The sequence below is a fragment of the Colius striatus genome, chromosome 2 (genome assembly GCF_028858725.1).
Source record: "Colius striatus isolate bColStr4 chromosome 2, bColStr4.1.hap1, whole genome shotgun sequence".
NCBI lineage: Eukaryota > Metazoa > Chordata > Aves > Coliiformes > Coliidae > Colius > Colius striatus.
Window position 1 is genome coordinate 23,063,730 of NC_084760.1, and position 19,974 is coordinate 23,083,703.

The 19,974-nt window shown below is 37.8% G+C and overlaps 2 protein-coding genes across 3 annotated transcripts in view; one reads left to right on the forward strand and one right to left on the reverse strand.

Annotated features, from left to right (window-relative positions):
- MCPH1 (microcephalin 1) overlaps positions 1-19,974 on the reverse strand; it is a 127,775-nt gene that overhangs the window by 34,394 nt on the left and 73,407 nt on the right. The window lies entirely within an intron of this gene.
- Positions 613-19,974, forward strand: part of ANGPT2 (angiopoietin 2) — a 42,583-nt gene continuing 23,221 nt past the window's right edge. The window contains exon 1 of one of the 2 annotated variants that reach the window (XM_010196299.2): positions 613-1,356. In XM_010196299.2, coding sequence (XP_010194601.1) covers positions 1,072-1,356 — 285 coding nt within the window. In that variant the 5' untranslated portion in view covers positions 613-1,071. The remainder of the gene's footprint in view (positions 1,357-19,974) is intronic. The other variant, XM_061989721.1, reaches the window with a different exon arrangement.

Genomic DNA, 19,974 nt, shown 5'->3' on the forward strand with positions numbered 1-19,974 from the left:
AGCCAGTTAATACAGACAAAAATCCTTAAAAAACCCGCCAAAACAACAAACCCACCATTCTTGAAAGCCCTTAACTATAGAAAGACATGCCTAAAAAATGAGTATCCATCTCAGAGATTCGGTAAAATACAAAGTCTGTAATTAAACCCCCTCTCTTGTTCTCTTTGCAAGGAAGTGCTGGAGCCTGGGTTTATATGCTTAGGACAGTGTCTTTCCCTGTAATTACACAATGCATTAAACACTAACGAAATTCCAGCTCGGCTCAGCATATAAACAAACAAATAAATAAATAATTGAGAAGAACTAACAAGCCCAGAAACTTCTTTTTTTTTCCCCCCCCAGAAGAACTAACAAGCCCAGCAACAACAGTTCACCGTTTAAAAATGATTACCACCGCCAATAATTTACAACCGTAGTTGGAGGCTATCGGAACTGATTGCTCTGTCTAGGAAATTCTTAATGAGAGCTGTGCTGCAGGAATTCGCAGGGGTCTTGTTGCTGCCGGCTCCTCCCCGGGGAGCCCTTCCTCCCGCCCCGCGCGTCCCCGCTCCGCTGCGCGCCCCGCCGTGCCGCCCCGCGCAGCTCCGCGCCCGGGCGGCCGCAACCCCCTCCCTCCCGCCCCCGCAGGGAGGCACTGGCGAAGCGGAGAGGGAGGAGCGGCCCCGCTCCACATGTCAGCCCGCTCTGATCAACTTATCATATAAGAGAAAGGCAGGGATCAATTCGGGTACCGAGGCTCTGCGGTTTTGGCGCAGGCGAGGAGGAGGAGGCAGCGCAGGCAGCAACAGCAGCCTCACGGCCCGCGGGCCGAGCGGAGCGGGGCCGGACCGGACCCGACCCGACCCCCGCAACTGTCCCCCTTTTGCCTCCCGCATCTGACAGCGGAGGGCACGGCGTCCGCGGAGGAGAGGGCGCGTTCCGCCGCGGCGATCTGGAGAGCGGCGAAGCCCAACCCTCCTCCTGACGGCACATGGCCCCGCAGCGCCCGCGCTCAGCGCAGGTTAACTAGCTCTGCGCTCCCGCTCCCGCGCCAAAGCACTCCGGGCTCGCCGCGCTACCGCAGGAACTAAAATGCAGCTGACTGGTTACTTCTTTCTGGGCTGCACTATTCTCTTAGCTTCAGGATACAGCTCCTTCAGTAAGAGCATGGAGACCATAGGCAAGAAGCAGTACCAGGTTCAGCATGGGTCATGCAGCTACACCTTCCTTTTGCCCGAGACGGACAACTGCCGATCTTCGCCGTCATACGTCTCCAACGCGGTGCAAAGGGATGCGCCTTTAGATTACGATGATTCCGTTCAGAGACTGCAATTACTTGAAAACATCATGGAAAACAACACTCAGTGGCTAATGAAGGTAGGATAGTGGCATTTCTGGTCTAAAAGTCTCGTTTACAATATCCTGTTATTTATATCATTGTGGGGGGTTTGGCTTTTTGTTTGGGGTTTTTTTTTGTGTGGTTTTTTTTCTTCCATTCTAACAGTTTCTAAGTCCACAAACCGCATTATCTAAGCTAAACTTCTGAAGTACCTTTCAACCAAAAAGTTGTTTTGAAGTTTGAGAACAGTTTTACTGACTAGAAAGGAAAAGAGCACTGCACTGCTCCGCAGAGCTCATGCTTTAAAGTTTGTCATTACATTTGGGCTGCTTGGACAAACAGTGGTTCCATACACAAGCAGACTGCGAGCACATCTGAAATTTCTGACACGAAAGAGCCAGCTGCTAATTTATAATTAACTGATAAGGGCTACTTTATTTCTGTTTAAAGACTACAAAATGTACCTTTCTCCGAGGCATGTTTGAAAACTGTGATTTGGAACGTGAAACTTGCGTGCAGAAATTAACGTGAAGCCCCACTGATAAGAACTGTAATTCTAAGCAAAGACGGCAAGTCTGACTTGCAGTGAAACGAGCCTAGTGAAGTGATGGGATTTCAAGAAAGCTCATTAGCGGATATCCTTTGCATCCTGTAACATTTCTCCACTTGAATATACAATATTCAAGGGAAAAATATTCTGGAAGAGGTGTTGCAGATGCCACATAGCTTCCTGTAATGCAACTCCATTGTAACTAAGGGCAAGTTACATGGTTATTGACAAAGTGGCAACATTTGTAAAATAATACCTGAATCAGCAGAAAAAAAATATCAAACTGCATATATTCTTGATATTACTGGAAAATAAACCTGATCACTATTCCTTCCACATATATAGTTCAACTGATTTTGCTCTAATAAACCTTTATTTTACTGGTACCTGAAAAAGTGTGATACTGTGGTTTAATTGCCTAGTAAATTTATGAGTGTTTATGTTTCATAACAAGATGCCTGTCTTCTAAGCATTAAATATTTTGAGGACTTGGTTGAGTTGACATAGTGTCTCCAAATAAGTGTTCCAGTGTTGTCATAAGGTTTTTTTCCTAAAGAAATACTTGCTACAAATATAGAGAGTGGACAATTCTCTATAATGAGCAGCCACATCTTATGTGACTATAAAATAACTTTGCGTTAGGGTTCAGTTCTCTCATCAATGACAATACTACAGAACTGGTATGATACAACCAAAGAAACCTGCTGGCCAGTTTATGCATGTGAGGAACAGAAGCCACACTTCAAAGCTGAAAGCACAGTGTTTTCATCTACCTGAAAATGAACACTGAAGTTAAAATCCAAAATACATTCACTTGAAGGCTGCAGTATGGGCCTCTAAATCAATGTTTTTATGGTTTTAGGATTCTTAATTTAGACCCAAATGATGTCAGTTCAGTAGCTTTCGGTTTTTAATCTCCCAGGCAAACACATTTCTCTCCACATGCTTACTTACCTTTCTACTTACTAATTTGCAATGCTCACTATTGTAATGTTAAGACCAACATTAACAGATGTGCAATGTGGGATGGAAAACACACAAAATAAACCAGTCTAATCTGTCCAGCTGCTAAGCAATTTCCTAATATAAATAGTAAAATCACACAAAAGACTCCAGTGCCAAATGCCACTGAAGTAGGCAAACACAGTATCATAAGAGACATCAGGTAAACAGAAACCAGTAAGCAAATTCCAGCATCCGTATTTAGTAAAAACTATGCTTTTTCCTGTCAGTCCCTGGGAAATCAGCTACAAAATGAATAGCATAAGTATATCTCACCCATTCTTTGGGGGATCAAAAGGCAGATTCTCTTTTACAAGGCAGAAAAACGTTTCTTTTATTTGAGCAAAGATTTCCAAATAAGATGCTTCAGAGTAGCCTCATTTTTTTCTATGTGTTCCAGTGCTAAACATCCTGTAAAATAACTGCTGTTTGCCTTTCTCACTATTTTAACACCTGCTCTTTATGTCATCCGTTTTGTTCACAAAGAGACTCCAACAAAAGTAGCTTTTCCTCAGATTGGCTTTGCTAGAGACACCTGGTCTGCAAGTGAAGATGAAAAGCAAACATTAAAGTTTAAAGCTGCTTACAGAGTTTACTTGCTGGTTTTTTTAGGGTCACTAATACGCATTCCTAGGTTCATATTTCAATTGACTGAGATATCATGCTAGATTAGTCAGGGCAAGGCAGAAATAAATAGTTCACTTAGTTTCTACAGTGTATTGAAAGTATACTATAAGATTAATTTAAAAATAAGTTGACAATGACTTCTCAGCAGCTTAAAAAAACTGCTTTAGGTCATGCATTTTTAAATGGTTTTGCTCCTTTAAGAGGCAGCACCTGTTTAGTTTTGAAGTTGTGTAAAAAAACCCCCAACATCACAAGCTCTTAGTGTGAAATAAGCTTTAAACGTTGTTCCTGAAGTATTGCACATCCCCAAACATTTTTACACTCCTCCCCCCTCCTGCCTTTAATCCATCAACTAAAGGAAGCATTCTGTTTCTGAATGAACGTTCGGCTGTATGAATGGAACAGCATGGGAAGTGTGCGCTTCATCTGGTGAAAGGATGAACACAATGGGAAGAAAATGAGTTACGTAGCTCCAGGTCCTTTTCTGATCTGCTCCTGCACAGAGAGCAGAAGTCTTTGTTCTACAATTGCTACAAATTGCTGCTTCATGGAAACACATGTTTTTTTGGTCTGAACGGTATTAATGCCTTATGCCACTATTACACGTACCATACATACAGCTGGCGATTGGCTTTTCAAAAGCAGATTATGTTTAAGTGTGCAGATGATACGCTAGGACAAACCACTATTCCACCTAATCCAGCGTTTAGCAGTAAGCCAGAAAGTGATGCTGCAGAGCGAAGGCCAAAACCCTACATCAACTGTGCAGCAATATACCCGAAATAAACTTTCTTCTGTGATTTTTTTTTTTTTCTCCCTACCTTCAGATCAATTTGTATATGTACAAGATTTCTTCTAGTGGGCAGGGAGAACAAATCTCTCAAGAAAAAGATTTTAAATTGATCTGAGAGGATAGCAGATTGATATACAGCTGAGATCCAAGACTGGAAATTTTAAATGTGGACAATGTTGGCTATTATACTTTGGTATTTTTTTATATAAATTAACATCAGGTTTTTAGCTATTCGTAAAAGACAGGCAATTCCCTTAAATTCCACAATTAAACAACCCATGTCTCAATTAATGGCAGCTTTGGATCATGGCGTTTCTACTCAAGGAACTGCATTTTTTTTCAGGTATTAAGACATTGAAATAACTGAATGCTGATGTGAATTTAATTCTTAGTACATGGACTAGATCCTGTGACTCAAGAGGACTGTGCCCAAAGCAGTAGTGTAAAAGAAATGGGTCATATTTTTTTCATCTTTCCTGTTACAAACAGCTGAAAAAAATGTATAATCAAATAGGTGATAGCATATGGAATATAGGTAATTTATTTGCATTTTATCAGCAGATCAAAAGACTAGAAAATAGGTCTGTGCCAGAAGTCAATGTTTAAACTTAAGACCAGAACTTCATCCTGAACCATCCCAGCAGACTAGGAGGGGGATACGTTTCTGGTACAGATGCAGTATCTTTGGGTACTCTGAACTGAGATTCATTTTTTCTTGCCATAATACCCTGGAAGCTAAAAACCCATTGCCACTTGGAAACATGTTTCTTCCCTAGGCACAACAAAAGCAGATGTTTTAAGATTTACCGGAATGATTGCTTATAATTTTTGATGAGTAATTACCAATGAAAGGTTACAGTTATTGTATTGAACTTCATTCTGATATGCCATCGTCCAAAAAAATTGCACAGAATGGACAGGAGTAAATAGATTGTACAGTTTTGGGTTTTGAAGTACGCAAGAGATGCTTCTGACTCTGAACCAAAAGCTGCATTCCTTTCTTAAGTAATGCATCTGTTTTCACTTATTGTGAAAAGTGCTCATTTCTGTCTATTGACTATGTATTTGCTAAGCAAAAGAGTATGGGCAGGACCCAGAACAAAATACTTCTTTTACTTTGAGATTAGTACATGATATGACTACGCAGTTTCATATTCTGTCTCCTGTCGGTAATTTCTCTGAAAGGATTTCAGATTACACTTTTGCATGTGTTTTATTAAAAGATATATTGTAGTTTCTGCATCTTTCCACAGATACTGAGTTGGGGATACAGATATGAAATTGTACCAAATTGACAAAGGAGATCAGGCATTTTCTTGTGTAGATTTACAAGACAAAATTAACGTTGAGAGCTTGCCATCTCTGAGATGTTATCAGTAAAAAAATGTGATACAGAGGCTTGTTTTAATAAACCAGTGTCTTACTAGCATTCAAGTTATATTTTCATTTGCTTTCATTATTAAAATGTTCATAAGCTTATCATCTTTTACTGGTCCAAACAACAAATTGGGAGACTTTGTCCATTAATTATTGACATCAAGTGCTTTATTTTTATCCTTTTTTTTTTCAAGTGCACGTATAGGAAATGAGTGTGGAGATGCTTGAATTGACAGTTTCCAGTCCTTTTTGCTAGATTCCTAATCACAAGTTATCATGTATGTATTGCTTAGAATGGAATTCTGCCTAGAAGATACAAGTACCCATTTCTGAACTTCAGAATATGACATCTGTTATCTTCAGGGACTGTATCATACTGTCCTTTTCGTACTATGGTATTTGTGTTTTTTAAAATACACCACACCATAAATTATTGATTTACAGTACTTCTTACAGTAGACTAAGGCAGCTTAGTAGACCACTACTGAGCAACTTTTTACATACTTCAGTGCAAGATCCACCTGTTGAACCTGTTTTTTCATGGAATTTTGAATAGCTTTCACTGAAATCCTGAATGGAGGCGAAGTAAGACTATCTTCCTGCACCATTACCATTATAATAGGGCTGGACATGCAAAATGATGCCAACTAATTTAGAAGACATGGTGTCAGATCTTAGAATAAGGTCTACAACAGAGAGGTGCCACTCTTGGATCCTTCTCTGGAGTTTAGCAAAGCCAGAGTTCCATCAGATGACTCAGTCTATCTTAGCTCTGTAGAGTTAAGTTCAGTTTGTCTCTTCAGCCTGGAAGAGAGATAAATAGAGGAATGGAAAACTTAAAATAAAACCTTTTTGAATAGGCAGATTTATCAGTATTCCTAAAGAAGTTGGAAAAGCCAGCATACTTTGTGGCCCTCATCCTGGCCCTCATCCTACTTTGGCACTAAAGTTTGCAGGCCTCTGAATCAGGAGACAATATGTAGACAGTAGAAATGTGGCTGCAAATATGATACGAATATATACATAAACATTATCCATCTCATTTAGTAGAAGAGTTTAGGTACAAGAGTCAAATCAGGACTGATGGCCTTCCCATAGAATTTAGTGTCTCCCCATTCCCACATCCTGACAGAATCACATAATGGTTTGGGTTGGAAGAGACCTTCAAAGATCTTCAAGTCCAATCCTTCACCATGGGTCTTGCACTAGACCAGTTGCCGAAAGCCCCATCCAGCCTGTCTTTGAACACTTGCAGGGATGGGCATCCACAACTTGTCTTGGCAGCCTGTCCCAGTGACTCACAACCCTTATTGTAAAAAAAAATTCTTCCTGGAACAGGAGATGCAATTTGTACTTAAAAGAGGTTTTGGCTTCTAGTTATGAGAAAGATATTGATGGGAGCCTTAAGGATGCTTGTACAGATTGCAGAGGAGAAAGTGGGAGAAGATGTCTCTTGAATAAAGAAAAATATTTAATGGATGTACTAGCATATGAAACAAGGATGTCATACACAGAAAATATTTTGGTAGTGCAAATTTTGGAAATCTCCCACTGGTAATAACAGGTGAACTACCGAGAAAACAATTTATGAGTGGACCATAAGTATCAATATAACCTTCAAGAAAAGGGGAATTTCTATGTCGCTGAATAAGAAAATTCAGAAATAAGCACAAACTATTTTATCTTTGAATTTTTTAGAGTAGCCAAATATAAATTACTGGTGAAAAAAATAGGTGCATCAGATAACTTCATAGGACAAAGCATCTGGAAAAATAAAAAAGGTATGACACAGTAATTTAATACTTCGAAATGCCTTAGAGATATGGCACATTCCACAGTGGAACAAGTTAAACCAAATAACCTCACACCCAGACAAAAAGTTAAAAGTGCTTTACAACTGGAAATACTGTGATCATTTCATTTCCTTTAACAGACATATCTCTAGGAAATGGGCAGAGGAAAAAAGAATGGCATTTATTCTCTAATGAGAATAAATGAAATACTGTTTAGTGAGCCTAAAGTCTATTCTAAGTAAATCAAGCTCAGAGGAAAGGTTAGAGAATTCTTCAGGTTACAAAATCCAGATCCATGTTTCGTATTAAAAAAATCCCCCACCTAAACAGTTCTGCAAACACTCAATGTATCAGTTTTCAAGCTGCCTAGGAAAATACAAAACTACTCCTTAAAATGCCTTTAAAAAATATGTTTACTACATTCCAAATAATTACTGAAAATCCTATTAGTTTTTCTTCTGTTTGTGGAACAGGTTAACCCCAAAATAAAGATGTTGTTTACAAAACTCAGCAAATGTGTCTGGCAGTTTGTATGATTAGGAGATAGCCTTCTGCTCTCATTCCAGCTTCCAGCACATTATGTGGAGTCTGGGCACAGAGAGGGGAGCTACTGGAACTTTTCTGTCTTTATACCACCTATACAAAGCTTTATCAGTTTATATAATAATCTTCTGGGAGCCTCCTAAGGTCATAACAAGGTCTTACTGTGAAAAACGGAAAAGACTGAAGAATATGCAACCTTTTGTCTGTTAAGTTCAATGGAAATCTAGTATTCTTCACAGTTACAGCATTCATATTATTTCCCTCTCTAGATTAGCAAGTACTTCAGAATTCTTAGGTGACGGCAACTTTCTTTCCAATTCAGCTGTCTCTAGAGATTCCTGTTAAATTCTGCATCAGGTCATAAGCATTATTATAGAGATTTTAAATATACAGAGTTCCTTTACCCCCTGGGAAGCAACATACCAATTTTCTATCATCGACTTTGGCCAGGGATTAAAATCAGTGTGTGGTAGCAAAAAAGCCAAGAGATTAACAAACTGCTTTATGGAACAGCTAGCCATGACATCTTACTACTTAATTAATACTCTGCCCTGGTGAGGCCTCATCTGGAGTCCTGTGTCCAGTTCTGGGCTCCTCAGCTCAAGAGGGACAGAGAACTTTTGGAGAGAGTTCAGTGCAGGGCCACCAAGATGATCAGGGGACTGGAACATCTTTCATGTGAGGAAAGGCTGCGGGACCTGGGGCTGTTTAGTCTGGAGAAGAGGAGACTGAGGAGAGATCTTATTAACATTTATAAATATCTAAAGGGTAGCTGTCAGGAGGCTGGGGGATCCCTTTTTTCTGTTGTAGTTAGTTAGGACAAGGGGTAATGGGATGAAACTGAAACACAAAAAGTTTTATTTAAATGTAAGAAAAACCTATTTCACTGTTCAGGTGAGGGAGCCCTGGCACAGGCTGCCCAGAGGGGTTGTGGACTCTCCTTCCTTGAGGTCTTCAAGACCCACCTGGACATGTTCGTAAGCAACCTGATCTAGGTGAACCTGCTTCTGCAGGGGGGCTGGACTAGATGATCTCTAAAGGTCCCTTCCAACCCTACCATTCTATGATTCTATGATTCTAAGTTTCTAGAAGGGAGGAAGAAAGAGTTGCTTGGTACATTACAACATTCCCAATGTTAGCAACCAAGATTTTTTAAGAGACATTAAATTTTTAGACTCTGTAGTACCTTTTAATTACATTATGAAGAAACTCAAAATAGATATGTGCTAAAGCATACATAAGGACCAGAGCAATTCACTATACAGTCAAAACTAGTCAGAGAATTACATTAGAGCATTCTGGTGTGGTACAGCGTAATCAACTGCAGAACCGTCATCACTTGAGATGTTTCAGGGGCACTGCTTCAGTATGCTTTTTGAATAAAGTGTTTATCAAAACACAGTAGGCAAATGTTTGAGCTTTAATTATCACTCCACTTATTAGAACTTTTTGACAGGGAGAAAAACTACAAGCTATCATCTTCAGAGAAAGAAAAAAACTGCATTTAAAAATGGTAGGATCTTCTTCAAATATCTCATATAAAAATGACTGAGCAGTGTCTTAAGCCCAATCCAAAGAACAACACTGCAGACCTGCTCATTCTCATGCTGCAAGCATTAGGAGTCATTCACCTCGTGTACTCACGGTATCAGCTTCATCACTATGCTTGCTTTTTGGTTCAGGCCTGCACCTGACGTGCATGATCTGGAAGGAAAAAGCCTCTTTTGTTCCATTCTGTCAGGGTGTGGTAATGGGGAGGCACCCAACTCAGTGGAAAGGACATTTCCTGGGCAATAGCTTTAGCCCTTACCCCACTAGCAGCTCCCCTACATATGATATGATATGATGTCAGTGTACCGGAGGCCTGCTGTCCATCATATGATCTGTTGTATAGTCTTCCACTGGGATATTTGAGTAAGCTGAGAGGTTCAGTTTTGATAGCTGGCACCTAAAAATCATTTTAGTTTTATCTTTCTCCACAGAACTTGTAGACATCATAGTAAGACACTTCATATACCTCTTTATGTTCCTTCCTCTGTTCTGTGCAACAATTTTCCTCCCCATTTTTCATTTGCAAGTTTTAACTACCTGCATGAAACTAGCTCAAACCTGTAGTCTGAAAGTGAAATACAAACTAGCCTCTTAAGGAGAATGTGACAATAGTTCAAGAAGCAGTAGCCTCATTTTTCCACAGTAACAACTGTTGGCTGACAGCTCAGCTGTGCAAAAACTCAACATTCAAACATAAAAAAAGCTGCAGGTCAAGAATGAAATACATGTAGCAGTGGAAAACACGCTTGCCATACTTTCCTATGGCATTAAGACATAGCCTGTCCTTTCAGACAGTTCAATATTCAATACAATTCTCTGGTGAAGAATTAACAAAACTATTTCCATGGTTTTTTTGCCTTTCTTTCCAGAAAGCTTTTTTATAAACAGGGTAATTCATCCATTCAAAGGGAACACCAATTTCCAGTTTCTTAACAGAACTTAAAAAAATTCGTAAAGTAGGCAAAGGACAGCTGAAATGAATGAGTAAAACCAGACAAAATCTTGTCTTTTTCTGCTTCTAAGGAATTGACTTAAATAAGACTAAGCTTCTGTGCGTGAGGTCTGAACTTTGACCATATTAACTATCCCTGTGTTTTGACTTATGTTAAACTTCCATTCTGATGCCAAATTTTCTGTCAGATATAATAATTGCCTATAAAGTAATAGTAAATTAAAAAACTCTGTTGTAACTGCTACTGGAGGTGTACTGGGAATGCTTTCTGAAAACTACTCAGACGTGATGAAACAAAGTTCAGATAACTAGAAGGTAAGTCCCACAACTCTAACCCTTAGAAAGAGTATAAACTGCAACAGATTTACACAACCTGACTGGTGAAATATTACCACATATAAGTGAGGATTCTGACAAGTATAATTTACCAGCCATGAAAGAAAGTTTAAGTCTATTTTAATAATATCGTATTTTTTTCCCCCGACACACAAGTTTATTTGACAGGTATCTAGAGAAAGCTTATCCATGTCTTAGTTCAGCTTCTTTATTAAGGTAAACTTCATTATTTTAAAAAGGCTCTGAGAACAGCATAGAAAAACCCAGCTCTAGGCAAGCAGAAAAATTCCCACTGACTTGTTAGTGGAACTGAGATTTCATCTGATGGATCTAAAAAACCTCTCATTTGGCTCAAAAGGTGACAATAGAGTAAACCAGTAAATCAGATGTGCTTTCAGGCTTACTTTGTATGAACTACCTCTAACTAGTAAGGATGCTATTGGACTAGACAGAAAGAGTAATAATGTTACTCACAAGGAAATACACGTTTTCCTTTTCTTGTCCCTCTCAAATCCATGTGGGAGTTACATTTCCCGAGTCATCCAGTGAAGTCCTTTGCACTCACCATTTTCCTCAATTTCCTTCCAACTTCACAATGCTTTTTGACCTTCTAGCCAACCAGACAATTCCTTCCCTCAGCCAGCTTTAAGATCAGTCTTCTAGCCCACTTCTGCAGCTTATTGCCTTTATGAATTCTTATCCCTGACACACTCATTTTAAAAATTCTGCTTGCACAGATTCAGTTCCTTTTTTTTAAAAAAAAAAAACCCAACAAACCATCTTCTTTCCCATCATTAAGATTATTCAGCTTTTTGTCTGTTCATTCTGAACTCATTTCTCTTTGTTTCTTGTCTTTCATGAGTCTTAGTTCTGCCCTTGTTGTTAAATTTGACCCTCACCTATGTGCCTACTCTCCTGGGTATTAAGGCATAGCTTTTTTTTTTCTTTTTTTTCCCAGGTAGCTGCATGTAGTATCAATGATGTTACACTTTCTCTGTTGCTACTTGTGGTTACTCATCTTGAAAGCAGAGTCCTACATCCAAGAGAGTCTGGCACGTGCATTGAAAAATCTCTCTCCCATTGAAAAGCCTGTTTCATCAGATCTAGACCGCAGGGGCAGTTTCCTCCTATAAGATACCCATCCTGTAGTGCATTGCTTTGGTTCTCAGCCATTTTTTGCTGTGAGTTTCTCCTCTTCTATGATAATTCTTGCCAATAGCATAATTTGTTTTGATATGGCTCCAGTTTCTCTTCTTCATAGAAGGGCACCAACTGGCAGCTGCCTGGCTTCAGGCTTTCATGAGCACTGACTTTCCATCACTGCCTGAGTTCTCAGTGGGGCAGCAAAGACAAAGAGGAACTTTTGGAATCAGTGGATTGAAAAGACTTTTCTTCTTGGTTCTGTTCCAGCAAACCAAACTGCCAGCTTTTTGATAGATAATCCTAGCTATTGAGGCAAAAAAATGTATTTTTTATCAGGATTAGAGATTTTTTTCCTTTTCTGCATCACACACTGCATTTTGTTTCTGCAATTTGCTGCCTATGTGTTCTGATCGTATTTCCGAATACTTGTGTTTGTCCACTCTTAACACAGTAGCTTCCTGTTTTATCTTTAAAGCATGGAATTCCTCAGAAGCTTTTGCTTTAAAGACTCTTTACTCTGCTAATGGAATAGTAAAGGGAAATAAATAAGTGGTTTTTGACAAGAACATGTCAAGATGCTCATTTCTTTAACTAAGCAGAGGTAACCAACTGAGCTTCCCTTACTTAAAGCAGGCTTTAGTTCTTTCTGTAGTCACAGTCAAGTCCACTTTGGTTCTGTGGTCCTGCTTCCTCCACCAAGTGTTTTGGAAACCTCAGGTCTGGTCTGGGAAGTGAGGAATTTTCAGACTGGTGATGAAAATGTAGCAGCTTTTTAGACATACCACCTCCCCTGTCCATATAGCATATTAGTAATGGAAACGGGAGAGAGAAAGATGCAGTATGTCTTAAAAAAACCCCCCAAAACTACAGCGCTTAGAGGAAGTCACATTTTTGGGGTTTTTTTGGTGGTTTTTTTTTTTTTTCAAATATACAGGAAAATCAGTGCATGAGTTCTTAGTAGAAAAACTTAGTCCTTCAAAACTGAAATCAGCAACTGATGTGTATTGTCTCCAAGTCTTGAGCTTTCAAAAATTGGCAGGCCTTCAGCTCAAATGACTGGTTCTCTCTTGGTAGCATCATCATTGAGGCGTCTTCTGCAAGAAAAATATCTTACAAAAGCTCCCTAAACTATATTTAGAAGCCAGTATGTTGCAAAATTTAAGAGCTACTCAAAATGCTTTCAGTTTCCTTTATCTGTGAAGTTTAGAAAAAAAAACTAATGATTTTTCATGCTGAAAGATGCTCTGTGCACACCGCTTTGAAACAGGAGACATTCAGTTTTATAGCTTACAAAAGGGACTAATTGTGTTCCACAGCTTCCTAACTAGTTTGATCCTTGAACTCCGAATCATTCTTCCTTCTGGTTGGAAGTGGCATGCAAGATGACTGCTTCCCTAGAAAGCAATGCTGAGAATGAACTGTGAATGCCTAGCTCTTTTTCGCTTCCCCAGTAACATATGTTGAAAAAAGGAATGTTCTTCATATTTCCACAGAAAATTTGTACTGTGATTTGCTCCACCACATCATAAGCTATTTTCTAAAAGATTAGCTCCTGTTGAAAGAGGAATTCATTTAAAAAATGAATTGAGTTGATATAAAAAGATAAGTAGTTTTAAATGAAGGAAAATCTGACATACAAATTAGCTAAAAGTTTCAGAAAGTTTCTAAGGCTACCGAGCCAATGTCTTTCATGAAAAATGTCATAAGTACTCCCAGCAGCATACTTGATAGTAAGTTTATTTCAGCTGCCTATTGCTCAGTGGAATGGGAAAATGACACAAATGGGAAAGGATTCTTTTGGATCTAGGATAGCAAGTGCTTATTCAAATGTAGGCTTTTTAGGGCAATATCGCATCTTTATACCAGTCTGGTACAATACTGATTCCCTGATGATAGCATGCAAGTACAAAATATGAGTTAAAACGTGTAGGCTTGTTCCAAAAAAGTCTGAATATGGAATTTGTGAAATTTTAGCCTGTTGCTATAACCTAGTATTTTAAAATTAAATATTGACAGTATTTAGTATACTGTTCATAAACAAGGAATCCTGATTTTGAATGTCAGTGGCTTATTGCACATAACGAAGAACATTTATATTCATTTCAGTGAATGGCAGAAGCATCATTGGCTTCTTGTCTTCCTGGCTTCAGTGCTACTGAATTTCGGCAAAATGCCATTCATGACTCACGCTATTTATTTATTTATTCTTTATTTTTAGCCTAATGGGAACTTTATGAATTCCCCTCCTGATTTCTAAGAGAAATATCACTTAGCTGTGACCCTGAAAAACAGTGAATCAGAATCTTAGATTACTGCTTTAATGAATATCTTTAACTCTTAATGAGAATGATTAATCATCAAATAATTGATCTTGGTTTTGAAGATGTAGTTGTTAAATTTTGATTTTAAATTGCTTCCTTACCCATGCAGAAATTCACCCTACTAAAAGGTTTGTCAAGTTGACTGTTTATTTTCTATCATTTTTTTTTTAAATCATAGGATCATAGAATCATAGAATGGTAGGGGTTGGAAGGGACCTTTAGAGATCATCTAGTCCAACCCCCATGCAGAAGCAGGTTCACCTAGATCAGGTTGCCCAGGCGGGTCTTGAAGGCCTCCAAGGAATAATTTTAATTTTCAATTTTATTTACAGTTCCTAAAAAAATGCACCCTAAAAAGTATATGAATCATATATAGTACAAAGAACATATGCCATCCTCCAAGTGACAAACCACAGGACAACACATGTACAGTTAGGAAAGCAGTGCCGTATCACATGTACAAAACAAGCTCAGTGTCTGGAATGGTGGAAGCTCAACTCTAAGATAGCTCTCAAAGTCTCTTTACTTTTGCTATGCATTCTTTTGCCTTTTCTAGGTCATCATTTTCACTGGAGCTTTTGTAGTTCAAAACGTACAGTAGAAAGTATGATCTAAAGGTCCCTTCCAACCCTACCATTCTGTGATTCTATGCTGTCACATCCTTTACTATTAGGTAGAAAATATAAAAAATAATAAATATTAATAAATACACAGAGAATGAAGACATGGTTCTATGCATCTAGTTTTATGTTGTATTAATGGAATATTTGAGTTATAATTTAACTGGATTATTGCCAATGAAGAGGACTCTTTTTTCCTTCTGCAAGAAAGTGTAAATTATAAAAGCACAACAAGCAGCTTCCTCTGAGATGTAATCAAACATGAGTGTAAGTTGGTGTGCTTTCATTTAGTGCACAAGTGGCATTAACTGAACCATCTCCTGTATATAATTTACTTTAAAGTCTGTATTTAGTATTTTAAGAGTTAGCATTTAAACCTTTAGTATTTTATTACACAATTTGTGCTTGAATAGTTTCCAATAAATCACAGCTCACTTTCAGCTCATATTCATTTATGATGTCACTTTCACCTTTTGTTTGCTGACAGGAAAATGAGATAAGAGAAAAATCTTAGCTGGAGGTCTGGACAAGCAGACATGCTCCATGGGCTGTGTAAGAAGCTAATAGCATAGAGACATCTCAAGCATTCCCATATACATTCCCAAAAGATTTTTTCCCCTCCCTTGAGAAACAACACATAGTCCATTGGGACTTCCTGCCCCAGGAAAAAAAAAAAAAGAAAAAAAGGAAAAAAAGGCAATTTAAAATGTCTCCTTTCCAGGCACAATCATTTTTTTCTTTTGCTGGGTACTGATTTTTTCCAAAAGTTACAAGCTACTAAAATTGATAACTGACTTTCAGAAAACACAGAGAAACATTACTTTATTAAAAGCTGATTTAAAATAGCTTAAGGTCTGATTGATGGAGATTGATGCAATGCCATTAAAAATGTGTTCCCTTAGGTCTGTTATGACAAATGGATCTTGGAAGGGATAGTGATTCTTCCATTTTTGTTCTAACTTTAAGAAGTAGTCAGATTGATAGCCTGTGAAAACAAGTATGAAAATCTATTTTAAAGAGAACAAAACTGTCTGCAAAATTGAAATTTTTTACGGTATTTTGTCTTTGTAACACCGATACATTGCAATGATGTGGAAATACAAATGCAAGCACAGATAGAGAGCCTGGCAATATGGTGCTCCATTCATAACATACATGCATATTAAGCAGCAAGTGTGGCATATATATGTAGGTTAAATACTTCATATTGTCCATGTAAACTGCTGTGTTAAAATTGTGACAATGTTTTCTTCTTTTTATAAAGACTACATTACATTTCACTGTTATCCATATCCAGTAAGATCCAAACAGACAGAAGTCCTTCCTAGTTAGACTTAATTATACTACAAATAAACAATTTATGTATTTAGTATTTTAATTGAAGGTGAATTCTGTTAAAATAGTCTTTGATAAAACTTTTTTTTTTCCATCTTTATATACAAAAATGTATCTATGAATCAGAAATTTAAGGATTCTGTGGCATATATGGATGACCTTCAACAATGAGACAGTTGCACATTGGTACAGAGTTTAAAAAAAAAGTTTCAAGTTATGGGATAAATTCTACTTCAGATAACTCATGAGGAAACCAGATGTGGCCACAATGCAAAGACCACTGCCACTCTGGAACAAGTGCAAGGCAACTAAGACTAAGCATCACTGGGTTAAAGATAGGACATCTGGAAGTATGAGAAGTAGTAAGGTCTCACCTGTTCTCTGAAAAAGTATTCAGAAAAGAACTGAAGAGGCATATCAGCTGTTTTCTTATTTTATACTATCACTAGAGCTAAGCAAAATTTCATCTTGATCACTTTTGTGTATAAACTAAACATCTCAGGGAACAAAATGTCAGGATGATGACCACAGGTATTGGGAAGGCTGATTAAGTTCCTTTGGTTTAAATTCACAAAGATGAGTTTTGAGTAAACCATAGGAAATGTTCAGTAGGAATGCAGGAAACAGTAACTAAGAAACATCTAGGAGACATCCACAATCCACAAACTTGTCAGGAAATTGCCCCTTGTTTTCTTTTAGGTTAGTGACTCCAGGCTTAGTCAAAAGTCCAACAATGAGATCCAATGTAAGGAAGGGAGCAGGAAGACGTGCCTGGGGCATGGAGGTGTATCTGTTAGATAGAATGAACTACTGTGTTGGTTTTGTGTGAAGCTATTGCCAGTAATGGCTCCACAGAAACCCAACCCAACAACTCAAACGCAATTGAGCGTCATACAGTGTATCACATGTAGCAGTTTGCTGAGTTTATGGGGCTAAAGACATTTTTCATACAATGAATCTGCTGATCTAAATACAGGGATATAGAGATAGGACTGCAAATAAAGTTTGACCTCTTTGCTCTTTCTCCTAGCACGTACAGTTTTAGAATGGATACTTTACTGTAAAAATAAAGATTATCTTTAGATTTCAGTAGACGAGTTTTAAGAGAGCCTAAAAACAATGCTTTTGGAATTTTCTCAAACTTGTAGATGAATTTCCCAAAAGTGGTAAATTGCTCAGTCTGTTAATCCATATTTGATTCAAGGAAAAATAATCTTGATAGATTCTGATGATCTTAGGTATGCATACAAAGGATCATGCAGCTCCAGCCATCTACCTACATCTAGGAGGCACAACCCTACGTAGAAACTCATGATTAACATTACCTCTCTCTGAAAAGAAATCTTACAGTTGCCACAAAATCAGATTATAAACATTAGAAAAATCACCCAACTTTATTTGGAAAGACTGCTTCAATAACTGACAAATTCTGTAAAATTAATCTAGCAGCCAGTACTATTTGTACCATTTATATGGGGTAGCTTTTGGCAAAGAAAGGATGGATATATTCAGAAAGCTATAAATGTTGCCAGGAACATGACTCTTTAATTAGTATAGACTAACTATTTGGCAGCAAAGAACAAAAGCAAGACCTCAATTGTAATTTCCGATGAAAAAATATTATGTTAAAGTGTCTTCAAAATGCACAGATAACAATTCTTTAGAAAATTGTCGTGTAACATGGACATAAACTATATAATATCACTCAGGAAAGCTCTTTATTTAAATAAATATTGGCAACCCTTTATAAAGGATTAATACTATATCTGCCAATAGTTAGAAAACCAATTTCTTTTAATGCATACTCTACATGTTGTCTTTTCTCTCTTGCCAATTTAAAGCTTTCTTAAAAAAAGTCAAATCTTGGCTATAAAAGCAATGTTTTGCAATGTGCTCTGATATGATTGATCTGTCCTTGTTCTTTTGGCAAGTTATCTAAAGTGTTTTCGTCAAATTTTATGATTTTATATGATTGGAAGTAATAAAGCATGACAACCCCAAACTGATGACCTTAGAGAATTTTGTCTCTAAAAATGCATCACCATAGCTATATTACAAACCTTAATTGTGATTTTTTTTCATTTTTCCCAGCTGTTTCTGCAATTTAAGCATACTTTAAGAGACATGAGGTTTTTTCCCATCTGTGTTTTCATTTTTTGTATTTACTTTCTTCCAGAATATATGCCGATTGAAGCCTTACACAAGAAAGAATGTTTCATGAAAAAATCCCACACACAATCACTGAAATGCTATGAACTGACTAGTCCTTCTTTCAAATCTGAATGGATTAATACCTCTTTCCCCCTTCCCTGCAATTTCCTTAAGACAGGATTCACTGATTGACTTCCTCAAAAGCATAATTTCTGAAAGATGCATCGCTAATGGTCAGCTACTAGGTTTTCACAATTACTTCGTCCAAATTAACCATTGTGTAATCAAGGTTAACACATATTAACACAAATCTTATACACTAGCTGTTAAGTGAATTAAAAAAGAGATTTAAAATTATCTTCCCATAACTAACCATGTGGCAAAGGAGAAATCTGGCAAATAATCCCTGTTGCACTTTACAAATTTGAGCAAACTATTGGAGAAGACAGACACGCTGTTCAAACCAAACGGCCAAGCTTCCAGACTCATGGAAAGGGACAGAAGCATTTAATTTCTGTGTCTTTCCCTCTTGTAAATGACCCAAGCTATTCTCCTCCCTTCAGAAATTCTGAGCGTGCTTCTGCTTATAAAGGAGGCTCTTTGGCAGGAGCCGATGAATAGTTCTCAACAAAGAAGTGCGCCACAAAGAACTGCAGTCTTTCAAAATGGCTGCTAATCCTCAGTGTTGTTGAGGAAGCTCAGTCTTGGTTGCCTTAACTGGAGCCTTCCACCAGTTAAGTGGTTAAAAGTTAAAAGTTCTTCCATTTCCCTCTCAGGGAAACCCAGGGGCCTTGCTTTAAAAGAGTGTGCAATGGGAACATGCTCGCGCTAAGGTCAGTGGGAGATGATGGGCATTTTGGATTTAAGCAATTCTTTCACTCATCTTTGCAGAAAGATGCAAGTAAGCACCTGCCACACACACACACAATCATGAAATGTAGTTGTAAAAAGTCATATGTTCTAGTTTTGCACTGTATGATGAAGAGAGAGTGGAATACAAGCAGAGAGGGATGAGTGTGTATCTTAGTTCAGGTCAGGAAAATAAATTTTATGATGTGTACATGTAGAGAATGCACAAAAGTGGGAAAGGGTTAGTGAATATGAAAGAAAGAACAGGAGGGGTTTATGTAATCAAGCTTTTTAGGATTTTTACGTAAAAAAACCCCCCAAAATAGAAGCAGTTCCAAAGCCACTTAATAGGGCAATATTATTTTGATGCTTTACGTTGCTCTAAATTAAATGAGCCAGATGATGAAACTGGCTTTAAATCTTAAACTAAAACCCTTTTGATCATATTTCCTGCTTTCAAGTAAGCACAGATACAGTATTTGCTAAGTTATTTAATATTCTTAAGTTGAAAAACAAATGTGAAGACAAACTGTTAAACTGGACTCAAGAGGATACTTTGAGGATTTAGAATACAACATGTGAATGAGATATTACTTTGAAGTAGGTTACATACTTGGAGACAGGCTTACACTTAGAGACATGAATATAAAAATACATATGGTTGTGTCCAAACAAAACTGCTTTCTAAGGTTGCAAGCACGGTGACAAGGAAT